The sequence below is a fragment of the Eretmochelys imbricata genome, chromosome 16, assembly GCF_965152235.1.
Source record: "Eretmochelys imbricata isolate rEreImb1 chromosome 16, rEreImb1.hap1, whole genome shotgun sequence".
Lineage (NCBI taxonomy): Eukaryota > Metazoa > Chordata > Testudines > Cheloniidae > Eretmochelys > Eretmochelys imbricata.
In genome coordinates, this window is record NC_135587.1 from 16,639,744 (window position 1) to 16,657,450 (window position 17,707).

The 17,707-nt window shown below is 44.1% G+C and overlaps 1 protein-coding gene across 4 annotated transcripts in view; it reads left to right on the forward strand.

Annotated features, from left to right (window-relative positions):
• The window catches only part of ABL1 (ABL proto-oncogene 1, non-receptor tyrosine kinase), a 120,624-nt gene extending 102,917 nt beyond the window's left edge, over positions 1–17,707 (forward strand). For 3 of the 4 annotated variants that reach the window (XM_077835870.1, XM_077835872.1, XM_077835871.1), the window contains 7 exons: positions 3,691–3,775; positions 4,139–4,316; positions 7,166–7,350; positions 9,855–10,007; positions 10,640–10,729; positions 11,083–11,247; positions 13,846–17,707. In XM_077835870.1, the coding sequence (XP_077691996.1) occupies positions 3,691–3,775; positions 4,139–4,316; positions 7,166–7,350; positions 9,855–10,007; positions 10,640–10,729; positions 11,083–11,247; positions 13,846–15,542 (2,553 nt within the window). In that variant the 3' untranslated portion in view covers positions 15,543–17,707. Of the gene's footprint in view, positions 1–3,690; positions 3,776–4,138; positions 4,317–7,165; positions 7,351–9,854; positions 10,008–10,639; positions 10,730–11,082; positions 11,248–12,359; positions 12,446–13,845 lie in introns of all 4 variants that reach the window. The other variant, XR_013348185.1, reaches the window with a different exon arrangement.

Here is a 17,707-nt window from a genome sequence, read left to right on the forward strand (position 1 = left end):
ATAATTTTGCATTCCTTTCTTGTTTGCTTTGATGAAAACCTCTAGCAGCAAAGGCACAGTGTATTATTCCATAAAATCTCCGTGTTTGTGCGTCAGAAAAAGCTACCTTGATAAGGACTGTGACTGTTTCAGATACTCCAAGTAAATATTTTATGACTGAAAATGGTTCATAATGTAATCCAGAGCAACACTCTCCCATGGGAAATATTCGAATACCCTAAAAGAGACTGAAGAAGCACTGTAATCTGAAATTATGCACACTAAACCATACTTAAAAGCAAATTCATAATCCAGTTTCTTTTAAATCCATCAGTCTACTGTCTGACCGATGGGATTATGACTATCTTCAAAGTTTCAGGGAATATTGTAATACCTTACATTTATATTCCAACGCCAGCAGGAGGAGCCACGTGTTCAATGGCTTCTTTAGGGAAGCCCAAAGCACTCGTTTTATTGTCCTTTAAGAGACTGTTTTCCAAAGCTCTCTTGCTTTTCCTTGTCTCCCTCGATGCCCCAGATCTGCATATTAGAAATAATAATGAAAAGAAAAACTAGGGGAAAAATGTCCTTGGTTCTTCTGATATCCTTCGTGCTTGATGAATTATTTTCCTTGCATCTCACTGCAGCCCGTTTGTGACCCAGCCTCCTTTAAACTGGTTAGGAGTAGCTCTGAACCTGCTGAACCAAGTACCACATATACTCGATCATAAGACGGTTTGTTTATAAACCAACCCCCCCCCACACACACACCCCAAGATGGATAAGTAAAAATGGAAAATTTCTATGACCCATTCATAAGTCGACCCTATAATTCAGGGGTCAGCAAACTTTGGATCCCGGGCCATCAGGATAAGCTGCTGGCGGGCCAAGACGGTTTGTTTGCCTCGAGTGTCCACAAGCATGGAGGTAAACCTAAGTAAACAAACTGTCCCAGTGTGCCAGCTGCTTACCCAGACAGGCCAGGACAGCAACCGGTGGGGAAATTTTTTGGGGGGAGAGAAGCTGGGGGTCAGGGGAGTAACCCCTGTGACCACGCCCCACATGACCCCACCCCTAGCCCGGGACCCCCACACTCTCTCCCCATCCCATCCCTTCCCACCTTATCTGGGGAGGGCCAGGGGAGGATGTCTCTGGCCTGGCTGGAGCTGCTCTGACAGGCTGGGCGGCACGGCCACAGCCTGCTCTGGGGGGTGGGGCTGAGCAGCACGGCTGCAGCCTGCCAGCCCCAGAGCTGCAGCTGCTTCGGAGGCTGTGGGGAGCGCAGCATGGCCTGAAGCAGAGAGACTCTGGCTCTGCTGGCTATGCTGCCTCTCCTTGCCCCCTCTGTTGTGGGGAGGGGCTGTGTCCCACCTTTCCTGCTCTATACCCATTGATAAGCCGACCCCCTTCACTGGTACTTCCCTTTTTTACTAAAAAAAAAAAAAAAAAAAGGCTTATGAACGAGTATATACGGTAGTTTATACAGAGAGAAAACAAGGGCCCAAAGTGACGTGTTCTGTGCTTCTATCACATATAATTGCATGGTGCTAGATAATCTGTTAGTGCTTGTGCATTTCTCACTAGCATATTCCACTGGAAAATCAAGGTATCCTAGCCAGAATGTCCCGTGTATTGAGTATTTTAAGACCCCAAAATAACAGAAGCCAGTGTTGTTTGGGGTTGAAAGAATACTCACTAGTGAGCTGGCTATTCCAGTTTGGAATCAGTTTTAAAGCAATGAGAGGAATGTCATATCCTTTCAAAGAGCACTAACTCACTTCCTAGGTTTAGTTCTTACAGAGCAGCCTCTCAGTAACTGGACTGATGGTGAGCATTGCTATTGATCAAAAAGTGTTCTGTTTGTAATATAAGGTTATAGTTTTGATGCCATATGCTAACTAAAAACAAGAAATTTCAGTGTTAAGGCTGAGGCACTTTCCTTATTTCATGTACTTGGGTATAGGAATGTCACACACAGATCTGAGATAACAGAAACACAATGTTATTGGTGGAGGATAGCTCAGGGAATGGATTGGCAATTGGAGTCAAAGCTTTCTAACTTCTAGGCCAATAGTTTGAATCCAACCTGCTGCTGATCGTGACTAAAAATTATTGTCATGTGAGGGCACTTTCATGGCCCATTGTAAAGTGAGCTGATCATCTCAGTCCTTTTCATAGTGCAGAGATATCTAGTTTACATCTATCACGACTGACCTAATGAAATCCTTGTTCATTTCCTTAGCAGAGAGGCCAGTGATTTGAACTGGTCATGCAGCCTTAGCTACCCTGATACCTCTGGAGGTGATCTCTTAAGGTCAGGGTTGAGATATATTACTGTGTGGTGCTGCTGACGCTGCTGTACCAGATCTGTGGTGTGATATAATTGGAAATTGAAATTGGATAAATCTGGTACCTTTCATGAACACTAGATTCTCAAACAAATAATTGTTACAGTAATTCTCTGTTTGTTTCTTTTCTGTTACCTCTTTCTTTGAGGGATAAGAGATTTAACACAAAGGAAAAATTGCCATCTTCTGTACAGAATGATCCTGGTGGAGTTTACATATCCAACATTAGATAAACAAGTATTTAGGATCATTCTGAAACTCTGATTAACCCAATTTCGTTTGCCAAAGGAAATGGTTTAAATTTCTGTTCCCAAGAACGTCACAGCTGTGTAATATTGACAGTGTCAGGAAACTACAGCTGCCAATTAAACAGTACCAATTCGTAAAGGAACAGTAAATGATGGAGTGAAACTGTTTTAATAGAACTATCAGTGCTAACAACGAAATAGAGTACCAGCTAGGTCTACAGCATCAGCCATACCCATGTTATCAGCCTTACCAGCAGCAGCAAATCCCTTGCAATCCCTCTTTAAAACACTTCTTCTATGAAGCCTATCAGCATTAATCCACCAGTGAAAGAAACATTGATATAGAAAGAATAGTTGTATTTACAAGTATATTTTTGAACCACTTCGAAATGACCTTTTGGCCTTCCAGTGCACATTTGTTTTGGAATATATATTCCTTCAAATAAAGACAGTATCTTCCTTGTTTTGTGTAATTGCAAGCAACTTAATGACACTCAACAAATAATATGCAGCAACATCTAGCCAGAACATTTACATCACAGATTAGACTCTAAAAGCCAGGAACAAATTCATAAGCCATAAAACCTGCACTTTTCAGTTGTGAAGCAGCCACTGTCAGTTGTCACTGACCCAATCAACAGAGACGACTCTGAGTCCTTGAAATGGTGGTTCGTAATGGATGCAGGTAGCCTCAGGCATCTGCATGTGTAGCATTGTGCCTTTTGTTCTCATCTGTCTTCTTGCCTCATTCACCTCTTGTCACCCTAGTACTATTTCTTGTGGCATGAGCAAGTGCCGTCAGTCTTTTTCTAAAGATGGGAACTCTAAATGGGCTCTCTAAGCAGATAATCTCCCTGCAGGAGAGGGGCCTACCACAAAAGGGGAACTAGTTATTTTGTGCCAAAAGAGGCTGATAGTATAAGAATGACAGTAGACCAGTTAAACAGAGGATTGAGCCCCACCCAACAGCGTAATGCAACTGCAGTAAGGAACAGTAGTTTTGGGACAGTCTCAGCTTACACCTTCAGTTTGCAGTGATTCTTCAGTCCACCTGCTAAAATCTGTTTCCACCTTGTGCATGTTATCCTTGCTGAAGCTTTTCTTTTTCTGTTCAGGAGGACACCATGGAGGTAGAAGAGTTCTTAAAAGAAGCCGCAGTCATGAAGGAGATCAAGCATCCTAACTTGGTGCAATTATTAGGTGAGTGATAGAAATGCCAAGCAAAGGGATTTGAATTAAACCCTTGTGCAGCGATATGGATGTTAAGGAGCAGATAAGCTGCTTACTGTACCAAGGCTTCAGATACAGACACTTATTCTCTTGCAAAATTCACAATTTGTAAAAGTAGTACTTGATTTTAATTATCTTTTCTTCCTTGCATTTAAGATACAAGAGCCTAAAGCAGGAAATATAAAACAAACTGCTATCCAGTTTTTGGGAAACAAGTCCCCCCCGCCCTTCCCCCTTCCCCCCCCCCACACACACTCTTATATATGTCCCAAAGGGCAGAATCTGCAGACATAAACAATGTCTCAATGTGTTCTAAAATGTTGTGTTCCACAGGGGTATGTACACGGGAACCTCCGTTCTACATCATCACAGAGTTCATGACTTATGGGAATCTGTTGGATTATCTGCGCGAGTGTAACCGGCAGGAGGTGAATGCTGTGGTGCTACTGTACATGGCGACTCAGATCTCCTCAGCCATGGAGTACCTGGAGAAGAAAAACTTCATTCACAGGTAAGAATGACACTGAGTGCTCACCCACTTCTCAAACTCCAGAAAGCTCTTGAATTTCAGAGTGTAGCAATATGGGATCTAGGTGCATCACTTACACTAACTCCTTGATGTGTTGCATTCTGATCTGGGACACTGCACTTCAGAAGACGCTCTACAAGAGACATCTCAAGACAGCCATTCTGCCATGGTGGTCGTTCTTACCCACACATACTGTGAAGGTATCGCCATGTAAGGTGAGGTAGTTAAATTGGCCCCTCTGTCATTTAAAGGTTCAGAGATTCCTAAAAATCATGGCTCTTTGTGAAATAGATCATCTCTCATTCCTATTAAGCTAATGGTCAGCAGAATGACCTCTTCCCCAGAACTGTTGGCATTGCTATACTCATACTGGGGTTCCCAGCAAAGCCACCTTGCTGCCTTTTCATAGTGCTTTGATTTGTCCCCCTCCTTGTTTTCATCTGCTTTGGCGATTCTTTTCCATTATTGCATGAATTGCGTGTGTCTCTGTATTAAGCATCTTTGCAGTCTTAAAGTCCGGAGATGTTGACCTTTAAGTGTGCTGCAATTATGGTTAGTGCTTTGCATTCTTTGTCTGAAGAAATCACCTCCTAGCAATGTAATGAGACAGCCTGGATGGAGGCTTGAGAGTCTTTGCTGTTTTATTTAATACAAGATCTTCTCCTTGGCACAGTTGTGACCTTTCCCACCCAATTAGCTGGAACATGAAATCTGTACATATGACTTCATAGAGACTTCACATGAGGATCATGTGTGAAATGCTAAAGGTTCCTTGTAAGACATATTTCCAGTGCTGCATGAGAACTGGGTTCACATGCTCCTGTCAATCAAAGTTAACATCTACTTGCAGCATCAGAGTTTTGAGCTTTCGATTTGCGTTGTTGTAAGATTGTCGTCCCCTCAACATGTAGCAAGTGAACTTTACAAAATGTTTTGCAGAATCCCGTTTGTTTGCATGCTTTTGCACTTCATTTCCCATTATTGCTGATGACGCAAATATCTTCTGAAAACAGAAGTTTTCTTCCTTATAATCTGCCACCCCTGCATCCTCTTGCCCAGTTATTTCAGGGGGATTGTCATAGTCCACATCCATGGATTCAGATGATGGGCTGTGACCTCATTGAATGAATCAGGCAGGAGTAGGAATGGGGTTGTAAAGAGGAGTTTTTATTTAGACAAACATGGTAGAAATCAGTGCTGATATGGGGATAGTCAGACCACTGCCTCACAGCTTAATGGGCCTTTGGTAAAATGTACTATTTTTTTTTTAAAGTTCTGAGTTCTGTAAGCGACTTTTTAAAGAGTAAGTATCAGAGAGAGGCAGATCTTGCTTAGATTTGAAGTAGACTTTGTTTAGCTTTGTAGTGAAATCAGTTTCTAACATAAGCTGACAAAATCTGGTAAATTTTTACAAAATCTATTACTAGCAGAAATGCTTTCATGTACGTTCACGATTTTAAACACGCAATGCACTTTGACCATATTAACATTATACATGACCTAGTGAGTTGCAGTCGGTGCATCCCTCACTAGCTGATATATAAATAGAAGGACGATTTCAGTCCATTGTTGCCCACTGTTCTGCAAATCAGAATCCTGTGTATGAAGCATGGGGAATTGTTCCATAATCAGATTTTCCTAGATTATGATTGTCCATGTTGATCACCTTTGACCATCCAGGTCATCAGGATACAATTTTTGTAGTCTGTGTCAAAGCCCTTGCCTGCCATCTAGGTGGTGGTAGAATTGGTGTACCTAGTGAGCATATTTTCAGAATAAAGGAGTGTTGTGTGCTGAGGAATGCACTAGCTATTTCAGAACAACTTCATTCCAGGAAATACTGTTACACCATGACACACAAGTAACCGGTGGAACTCATTGCCACAAGATATTGAGGCCAAGAACTTAACAGAATTAAAAGAAGAATTGGACATTTACAGGGGTAATAAGAGCATACAGGTTTATGATAGTAAAGTTTTTTAAAGAGATTTGAAAGGTTGAAGGGTTGAACCAGTTGCTAACTTTTAAGAGGAAATTTTCCCTGTGGGCCAGTTATTCCTTAACTATTTATGCAGAGATTCTTGCACCTTTGTCTAAAGCAGCTAGTGCTGGCCACTGTCGGAGACCAGTACTGGACTGGATGGACCTACTGGTCTGATCTGCTGTGGCAGTTCCTATGCGTGCCCATCCACATCAGAAAGAGAGATACTGTATTTTCTGTTGCTTGCATTTTGTACAGATATTTTTCTGCTTTTTACAAATGGTATTGTATACTTACGGTAAAATAAAACTTCTTTAGTTCAGTATGAAAAAGCACTACATTGGGTTGTATATTATGTGAGTTGATGTGTTTGGAAAAAATAGTTTGTGTGGTTGAGATTTAAACCTGGTAAGCATGGGAACTGTAGTGAAATTGATTTGCGAGATCCCTGAAACTGACCAATATATTTTCATTGTTTAAGTTGAGTGATATGTAAATAATAAACAGGAAAACTGGTGAGGATCTTAAACATCCTTTTTTTCAGTAATCTAAGATAAATTATAAAATGAGCACTGACACACTGGTCTTTATTTTTAAATTATTTTTATCCTGATAGTGGCAGCTTTTAATTTTTCTAAAAGGTTGTAATCTAATTTTAAAAAAAAAGTTTTGATGACAACCTTATCAAGTGGAGAGAACAAATAATCTCCCCCTTTCTACATCCTTAATACAGAAAAATGCATACAAAGTCCTGGATTTCTTCAATAATAAGCCAAGTCCTCTCTGCTGCTAAAAGTGTGATATTGTGAAGACTTTTCATGGCCTATTTTTTTCTTGTCTGCTTTCTTAGGGATCTTGCTGCCAGAAACTGCCTTGTAGGGGAGAACCACTTGGTGAAGGTGGCAGATTTTGGTCTAAGCAGGCTGATGACAGGTGATACATACACTGCCCATGCTGGAGCCAAATTCCCAATCAAGTGGACTGCGCCAGAAAGTCTGGCTTACAACAAATTCTCCATTAAGTCTGATGTCTGGGGTAAGAATATACTTACATGCACATGAGATGACAGCCTTTTTCTTTCCTGGCTATAAAATCAAGACATTAAAAACTGTTTCTTCGAGAGAGAGAATGATTGGTGGCTGAACCAATCCCAAAGAGAGAGAGAATGATTGGTGGCTGAACCACTTTGGTCTGTGACCTTGTCACAGCTAATCATGTGTGGGCTGGTTCAGTGTTTGAATGGGAGACCTGAAAGGAAAACCCAGGAGCTGCACACTTTTAGTCAGTCAGGACTTCTTCTGAGGTTGCAATCCTGCAGATAGTTAAATAGACACGTAACTTCACACATGAGAGAGTAGTCCTCACATGTAAAAATTAAGCAGATGCGTGTTTGCAGGATAGGTGCCCTAGCCAGCTCTGAATCAATGCCATAGAATGGTACTTTGGGGCATTATGTTGTTGAAGGTTACTGGCTCTGTAAACTACTTTTAGGATGAGGATGAGAGTCTGAGATGTTTAAACATGATCTCTATGTGCCTAGTGATAGCTCTGAGCTCATTTTTAAAAGAATCCTTTGAATGAGATGAGAAGCAGAGAGAGAACTTGAAGACATGTTGATACTCTTGAAGAGCCTGGAATACTTTTGATAAGAACAGGATAGATAGCCTGTATGATATAGCCGAAGTCTATCCATTCTAACTCCCTAAATTCCCAGTGCACTTTGTCTGTCTGTCTTGAGGTTTTATACTGCTGCTGATCATCACAGTATCTGAGGGGCAAATTTTCAAAAGTGTCTAAGTGACCTAGGAATCCAAGACCCATTTGCATAAGTGACCATAGACATTTAGGATTCACAAAAAGAAAAGGAGTACTTGTGGCACCTTAGAGACTAACCAATTTATTTGAGCATGAGCTTTCGTGAGCTACAGCTCACTTCATCAGATGCATACCGTGGAAAGGCAGTTTCCACGGTATGCATCTGATGAAGTGAGCTGTAGCTCACGAAAGCTCATGCTCAAATAAATTGGTTAGTCTCTAAGGTGCCACAAGTACTCCTTTTCTTTTTGCGAATACAGACTAACACGGCTGTTACTCTGAAACCTGTCATTTAGGATTCAGTGGCATGTAAGACTTTCTGAAGATTTGACCCCAAGTTCCTTCCACATAAAGTCAGTTTGGCAGTAGTGAAGTGTCTAGTGGACTTCTGGCTGTTCTCCTTTTCGTCTTATGGCAAGTTCTGCTTGGAGTGGGGTTTTATTCTTAGGATGTTGAAAAGGGATTGTTGATGCTGTGAATGTTCTGGTGATGGCGGCAAAGCTCTGGGTACTGTATTATTGGATAAGGTGTTAATTTTTCTTTGTGCTATCCTAAACCTGTGTGTGGTGTTGCTGTGAACAGTTGCCATGATCCATCAAGGATGCTGCTGTACTTCAGTGGTTGGGGTGACTCCTGTGTACATTGAAATGATAAAGCGCTTTGGGAGAAAAGGTATTCTAAACACGCAAGGTTATTTTTAATTAATATTGGGCCAAATCCTGATCAGTTGGGATCTGACTCAAAATAAAGTGAGCCCTCTCCCAGTCACTCACTACAACTGCTGTGGGTGCAGGATTTTGCTAACTTTCATTCCACTGCCTGAGGACAGAATTCAAACAGAAATGCTCATGGAAGTGGCTGGTTTAAATTGCCCTTGGTTGTTTATCATATAATATGATGTGATTTCTGTACTTACGTAGGATTATAATTGCCTTCCCTTCAGGCTAAAAACAGAATACAATGACCGAACTAATTATGTGCAGGTTGTTGAACTGGTGCGGGGTCTGTCCTTTGTACTCTGAATCCCAGTTTAGTTGTCGAACCATGGGGCTCTCTCACATCCTCACCACAGTTCAATACAGAAAGGGCATCCCGATCATAGAAGTTATTTTTATTTGGCTGTGGTGCCTTCTGTTAAACTTTCCTTGTAACCAGATGTCTCTCATAGTTCTTGCCTAGTTGGCAGCTATCGCTGTGAATTCCATCACAATGTTGGGACCGCAGCTTTCCCTTCTGTATATCTTGATACTCCTAGAACGGGGGCAGCCCGTAAACAGTGAATCAGTTGGACATGGGAATCCTAAAGAGAAAAAGGGAAAATAGAGATGAGAAGAGCAGTCAGATTTACAGCAAGACTGCAGTGTAGCAGAGAAGCAGTTTCAATTAATCCACAATGGCATCTCTTAATTGTGCCTTTAATAGGACTTGAAGGATATCAAGACATTCAGGTTTGAGACAGCTGATACATTAAAAATTAGTCTAATTCTATCTTGTCGTATTGCAGGAGACTTGTCTGTGTTGATGAAAAAGCTCGTTACATTACTTTAGTTTCTGACCTGCTGCTGAGCATGGAATTTGAGCCACCTAGAACAGGGAGCTTGTTTAAGTGCCCAGGAATTTTTGTTTTGTGCATCCACTTACAGCAAACTTGCAAGATTATTGGGGTTTTTTTCTTTTCTTTTTTTAAAAAACAACTCTAAGGCCTTTTGGTTTCTCTATTGCAGCCTTTGGCGTCCTGCTATGGGAAATCGCAACGTACGGCATGTCCCCTTACCCTGGAATTGACCTGTCTCAGGTGTACGAGCTGTTGGAGAAAGACTACCGCATGGAGCGCCCTGAAGGTTGTCCTGAGAAAGTCTACGAGCTCATGAGAGCATGTGAGTCTTCTAAAAGCATATAGAGACAAATGTGAAAGCTGATGGAGCTCTGCAAAGAGGTAGTAGCACTGTACAAGGGTCTGGTTAAACACTGTGGCACAAGGAGCCTTTGTTAGTTTCCCATTGAAGATGCACCACGTGGTTACAGTCTTAAACTCTGCTGTCCCGGGAAGATGTAAATGTTCCGAAGACATGCAGACTTGGCTTGGGGGTATTTCTTCTCTACTAGGAGTGGGAATTGTCCAGGTCTTGGGGAAGGTGTTGTTTAACTCAAGTTTCTTTGTCTCCTCTTTCCTGGGAATCTAAATAAAGAATTGGGTGTCCACGTTTGTCTAGGATGGGGAAGGGAGCCTTGTTAATTGTCTTGGGAACGACTTTTCTTAATCCCCTTGGCCATTAGTCGTTTATGGTTGATTTTTTTTGGAGTTGTTGTGTAGGCGTAGCTCCCACTGGTGTCAGTGGGAGCTGAGGGTGCCCAGTGTCCTTAAAATCAGGTGGCTAACATCTAAATCTCAGCTTCCCTGCCTGTAAAAGGGGGCTGATGATATTGAACTAGTTTCACAGGGGTAGTGTGAGGCTTAATGAATATTTGTAAGGCTTGTTAGAAGTCCTGAGTAGAAGTATTCTTTCAGGCTGGCAGTGGAGCCCGTCTGATAGGCCCTCGTTTGCTGAAATCCACCAAGCGTTTGAAACGATGTTTCAAGAATCCAGCATATCAGACGGTAAGTCCACTTGCACTATTCATCACACTGTTTCTGGGAATGGGGGCGATGGCATAAGTGCACTGTAACGTAGTTTATTGCTCTATCTGAACATCCCCACCAAGTTGCTTTGCAGTGAAGCTTTGTTTGTAAGTTGTACTTCCCAGTGTAAAAAAGATGGAGCAGGCAGATGCTTGTATTATTTTTGTTACCAACAGGCCTTCTGTCTGGCTGAACCCCCTTCCCTTGGGTGCTGTCAGCTTGTCTTTTCCCCCCTGTTGTCCAGAGATAGCTTAGTATTTTTGCCTTTTATCTCTACCCCCCCCCCGCCCCTGCGCGCTTTCCTTGTGATCATTCTTTTCTTTGCCTTTCAGAGGTGGAGAAAGAGTTGGGGAAAAAAGGCATGAGAAGCGTAGTGAGTAACTTCCTGCAGGCTCCAGAACTACCGACCAAAACGAGATCATCCAGGAGAGCTGCTGAAAGCAAAGATGCCAGTGAGACCATGGAGATGGCGCATCCTAAAGGACAAGGGGAATGTGGTATGTTCTAGCTACAGCAATTATTCCCCTCCAGTGAGACAGATTGAAATAAAATGGAGGCCCAGACCCAGAGAGAACATGGGAAAAGTGCCTAATGATAGGTACCTGCTCTCTGGATGTGTCCTGTCATTAGGCACTTCTCTTCCTAGGTTCGCAATGGGTTTGGGACTCTGTTCCTGTAGCTCCTAGCACTTCTTGTAGATTGCTAGCAATCAGTGTTACTTGCAGATTCTGAGCTGCAGCAGCCATGCAGCCCAGGAAGGGGGGATATCTCCTTTTTGTGTTCTCTCTCTACCTCCTGATTTCCTAGTTGGTTCAGGGACTGGTGCAGCCCCTGCTGAAAGTTAGAGCAGCCCTGAGGGCTGTTTTAGCTTACAGCTGCTCCCCATGGCACCCAGTGGAACAGTGCCATAGCACAGAATACTCTGAGCACATCGTCTCTCTCACCCCTGTGTCAGGAGTTATCAAAGGGATAGGGTAGGACTCGCTGCACTGTCCTGAAGTTGCTCCAGTGCTGGGGGAATTCCCAGCAGAGAGGAATCTCCCTGGCTGCCAGCCCCTTTACATCACCAGAGTGGTCCAAAGAGGCTGGATCACTGCTCAGGATCAGGGCTCTGGTATATACGGTCCAGACTTGTCTGTTTTGAAACACTGAAGCGTATTACTTGTGGCAGATATCAAATATAGTTTCAGCAAGGGACACTGAGGTATTTACAAAATCTACCACGAAATTAAACAGCCTTTCAATCAGTTTTTCAAAGCGTGTAGTTTCCATTTTGAGGCAGTTGAAACAATGACAAAACATTGAGCATGGGCAGTTAATTTGTATCCAGAGCATTTTGAAATGCAAAGTTTAAAAAATAAAAAACCCAATAAAAATTTGATCTCTTGGTTCTTGCCAACTCCTGTTAAATGTGCCTGCTCAGCTGTCCCATCGGGAGTAAGCAGTATGTTCTGTGGACTTGGGATCTTGGAGATCTTTAGTATACCTCTGTGTACACACCTCTGTGTGTGTGCATAGGCATACATGCATAGGAGAGAGAGAAGGTCACCACCGAAACTCCTCTTTGGGAGGAGGTCACCACCGAAACTCCTCTTTTTATATAATACAGACACTTGATGGTTCTTCTGGAGAAGGTGTGTCTTGGTGCCATGTCTGAACCTGGAAGCTGTGTTTACTGTGTCAACTTCACAATAGGTACCTATAGAATGTCCTTTGTCCCTTCCCATTTCCAGTTGCTTACAAATATCCAAGACCTGTGAGCATCACTTCCCATCAGTAGCAAGCACTCAGTGAGAAATTTGAGTTTAAGTCTTGATCACTGAGTTGTTGGTCCCTGGGAAGGAGTGTTAGGGACCTGAGTCATTGTTTTCTTGAAAAATCAGTGTTGAGAAGAAACATTTTTCATGTTGGTTCCTAAATGAGCAGAGGAGTTCACATACCCATATCTGCTCTCAGAAATGGGTGTCCCCTTCCAAATTTTTTTAAAAGCTCTTTTTGCTTATGCTCCTCCAGATGTGTTCAGGTGCATGTGACTGGTTTAAATACACATGTCCAAAAAAGTGTGACTTTGCAATCCTGAAATTTCCCTTTTTTTCAAGAATTCCTCTCAACCAGGATCCAAACCCCAGAATATTTTCCAGAATATGACTATGTAGCATCCTCTTTTCCCTATTTAACCCTGCTCCATCTCCCCCTCTTGCTGCCTACTCAAGCTGTAAATGTATACAATACCCTGAAGGCATCTCTTCTGAATTAGGCTGTCTGAGCACTATTCTAATGCCTGACCTGTGAACGAGAGACCCTGTTGTTCAAATATTGGGACCTTCAGGACTCCTGACAAAAGTATTATAAACCACTATTCATTTTTGAAGTATTTCTCATGTAAGTGGAAAAAGGGTCACCCCACCCCGCTCTCCTTCCAGAGCAGTTCCACTGCAGCAGGCTGTTATCTCTGGATTCCTCCATTGTGCAAGGCTGCCTGTCTTCACAACGACATGGTTAGGTGTATTCAGCTGCTAGAATAACCTTGATTTCTGCTTGTACCATACACTTCACCAGAGGATCATATCAGCTGGGGATTATGGACACCTTAGAGTAACCAAACAGGGAGTGTGTGGATACAGACAAGCCTTTAAAAAATGAACCTTCAGTCACATGGGAGAAAACAACAAAGGGACCAAAAAAAAAAAAAGTTGACCTTATTGTTCGCTTATCCTCAACAAGGCTAGAGAAAACTCCAGATGTGATGTCAGGAACTCTAGGATAACGAGGGTTAATTTGTGTGTGTCTGAATTTTAAATGTAAATTCCCGTCTGACTGACTTAGTCAGAGGCCTGCTTGAGAAAACAAAGGGTGAGGTATTCTGGCAGGGCATCCTATAAACACTCCCCACCCCCAAGAATTCATGTGTCCAAAGATTCTGGACCAAATCCAACCTTGGCTTCAGTGGAGCAGTGCCTGCTTGCACCAGGTCTGAACTCGGCCCTCTGTTTACAGAGCCTGCACCTGTTAGGAGGTGCTGCAATGTGATCCCAAAGGAAAGCAAACTTGTATTTCTTTAAGCAAAGCTCAGTAGAATCTTTTGTTCCTTGCAGACCCTCTGGAGCACGAACCTGCTGTTTCTCCCTTGCTCCCGCGGAAGGAAAGAGCTCCCCTGGAGAGCAGTTTAAATGAAGATGAGCGGTTGCTTCCAAAAGACAAAAAGACCAACCTCTTCAGTGCCCTTATCAAGAAGAAGAAGAAGACTGCCCCTGCCCCTCCGAAACGCAGCAGCTCCTTCCGGGAGATGGACGGCCACTCGGACCGCAAGGGTGGAGGTGAGGATGAAAGCAGGGATGCCAGCAATGGAGCCTTCATCGTGCCCCCTGCAGATGCCATCGATGCCTCAAAGTGCCAGGGCCCGAGCAATGGGGCTGGAGTCACTAACGGAGCTGTCACTGGGAACTCTGGCTTTTTATCCCCACACCTATGGAAAAAAAACAGCTCCATGACGAGCAGCCGGCTGGCAACTGGTGAAGAAGAGTGTAGTTCTAATGCCAGCAAGCGCTTCCTGAGGTCCTGCTCAGCATCGTGTGTGCCCCATGGAGCCAGGGACACGGAGTGGAGATCCGTGACGCTGCCCAGGGATTTGCAGTCCACAGTGCGGCAGTTTGATTCCTCCACCTTCGGCGGGCACAAGAGCGAAAAGCCAGCCCTGCCTCGGAAGCGGGCAAATGAGAACAAGACGGATCTTGCTGTCAGAGGGATGGTGACGCCCCCTCCCCGGCTGCTGAAGAAAAATGAAGAGACAACTGACGATGTGTTCAAAGACACGGAGTCCAGCCCTGGCTCCAGCCCACCCTCTCTGACACCAAAACTTGTACGCAGGCAACCTATAATCGCTCCTTCCTCCAGCCTGTCCCACAAGGATGATGGCATCAAATCCAGTGCCTTAGGGACCACTGGGATGACAGACCAAGGTCCTACTGTCAAACCCAACTCTGCTGGGGTTGTGGTGGCCAGCAAGGCTTCTATAGAGGAGCCAAGGATGAGGAGGCTCAAACAGACTTCCGAGTCATCAGGAAAGGACAAGATGAAGTTATCAAAGCTTAAACCGGCCCCTCCGCCTCCACTCTCCTCAGCTTCCATTGGGAAGCCTGGAAAATCATCCCACAGCCCCAGCCACGAAGCAGCAGATGCGGGGTCTGGTACTAAATCTAAACAGGTGGCTCAGGTTGCAGACACTGCAAGCAGTGACGCTGCCAAGCCAAACCAGGTAGGGGAGGGTGTAAAAAAGCCTGGACTCCCCTCTGTACCAAAGCCACAGTCCTCCACAAAGCCGCTGCTGACCACAGCGGCCCCAGCCCCCTCTTCCTCATCTGCCCCACCCGCCCCAAGCGGGGACCAGCCGTCATCAACAGCCTTCATCCCTCTCATATCCACCAGAGTCTCCTTGCGCAAAACCCGCCAGCCTCCAGAGAGGATAGCCAGTGGCACCATCACCAAGGGAGTGGTACTGGAAAGCACTGAGGCCCTGCGCGTGGCCATCAACAAGAACTCCGAACAAATGGCGAGCCACAGCGCCGTCTTGGAGGCTGGCAAAAACCTCTACACATTCTGTGTGAGCTACGTGGACTCCATCCAGCAGATGAGGAACAAATTTGCCTTCCGTGAGGCCATCAACAAGCTGGAGAATAACCTTCGGGAGCTCCAGATCTGTCCGGCCACCGCTAGCAGCGGCCCTGCAGCCACGCAGGACTTTAGCAAACTTCTCAGCTCGGTGAAAGAAATCAGCGATATTGTTCAGAGGTAGCAGAAGCCAGGTAACACTTTTCTTTTTCTTTTCTTTTCTTTTCTTTTTTTTTTTTTTTTAAATAACAGGCCAAAGCCAACTGCAGAGAGAACTACAGCATAAGCGCAATGGTAGACTGACAAAGGACCCAGGGGCCTTCAGTACAGGGATGTGCAAAAGGCCCAGACTGTGGAACACAGCCCTACTGCCTAAAGTAGGGTGTTCATCAAGATGCACTTTCCTCCCTTTCACCGAGGTGCCCTGTCTCTCTCATACGCAAAATCCTCTGGTCTGTGGAGTTGTTGCCTTGTGGATTACAAGTCTAAATGCTGAGGTCACACCAGGCCTTTTTATAATATTTTATTGTTTTGGACAGAGCTTTAAGATGGAACCCGGACTGACGGACGCTGACATTCTGCCTTCCTCCTGGAGGAATTCCTACTGCAATTTGATTCCCTCCCCCGGCCCCTGTTGTACACGAGGATGAGTGTTTGAATAGCAATATACACCCTGCTTTCCTGGGGTCACAGTGTCCCCTTCCCCGCAGGCACATCCATGACACTAACACCACAGATTTGGAGGTGACGGGGGAGTTATTAATGAAACTTTGTCATGAAACAGAATGCTACGAAATACGTTTACGAAAATCCTCCCTGTGGTTCTGTCGGTGACCCTTAGCTGCTGGTCAAGGAATCCATGTTTCCTCATGTCCGAGAGCCCCCGACGAATCACTGTGGGTTTGGAATGGCACGGATGGTCCCTCTGACTGCAGTGGTACAGGAGTCCGTTTGTGGATCTCTTTTGGTAACGATAAAGGAGTGATGTTTTTGAGGAAGAGCACATCCATGCTTTGCAGATGCAAAACACTAGCCAGGCTCAAGCTTGGGGGAGTGGCAAATCCTTTGTGAGAGCAATGAGCTGAGTGCATGCTGGGTGAGGGAGAGAAGGGTGGCAACAGGGGGAGGTGGATTAGGATGAATTTAAAGACACCACTGTGCCTCCAGCCGTGGTTTTAGTTGATTTTGTGCATCCCAAATGGGCATGAGCTGATGCATCAGCAGAGCTGTTCTTTGTCTAGTTAGATTTCCAGCCACGTCAAATTAGGTGAGCTACATGGGAGTAATGAGCTCAGATAAGGGCTACATCAGACCTGGACGCTGCTCTCTCATACAGCCCTGGTTGGAAGAGGAAAGCAGCTCATGGCGAGCCCTTCCTTTCAGTGTCTGTACAAAATCCCACTGAAGAGTTTAAAATCTATACATAGGGTTTTGAAGTAGTTTATTTAATTCCAGTGGAAACCTTGATCACCCTAATGATCGGGTGGTTCTGTCCAGGATTAAGCAGGGATCGGAGAAGCCTGCGGACCCCTTTTGCCTGGGGTGCACCTCTCAAGGAGACTGTCGAAGGATGCCACAAACTTCTGAACCTGTGATTCCTTGGCAGCCTTTCCCAGTTCACTTTGACCCTCCCAGTTAATCCAGCAGGTTTGGGGACTAACTGTGACTCCCTGTGTTCTTGAAAGGACAAGACTTTAAAACAATTAACAGTGCAATTTAACTCCTTTCACTCGGGACAAGAGAAGAAAGCAATCTCCCCACCTCATTCCCCCAGTATCTCCTGTGAAACCCCACCATGTGTATCTTAAACACTAATTGCTTTCGATGATATTTTATTTTTCCTCTTATGAACTGTTTGTTTTGTAGGTGGTTTCTGATCTTTTCTATGCTCACACCATTCTCGCCCTCACAGATCACCTTGGTGTAACACGTGACAGTCAAATAGAAAACAAAACACCACAGGCTGCCTTTACAAAATACAAACATACATGCAACAAAAAACCCACAAGCAAAACAAACAAAAACACCCCACCAAAAAACCACCCCTTGGACTATCTCTTTTCTGAGGTACTGTTTTAACTTTGTCGATAACATATTGTGCCACTATATTATACATTTGTATCTCAGTATTACACACTTCTGTAGACTTGTCTTTTTTACAATGTGTAAATAGCTCTGTCCTTTGTTTCTGTAATACCAAAGGGGCCGTTTCCCCTTTATTTTGGTCCAATACAGATTGTTTCTGTACATGGCTCTCCGTTTTTTTTTTGTTTTTTTTGGGGGGGGGGTGTTATTTTTTATTCTGCACTCTCTTGCATAGTATATTTAAAAATAAACTGTGTCAAAGAA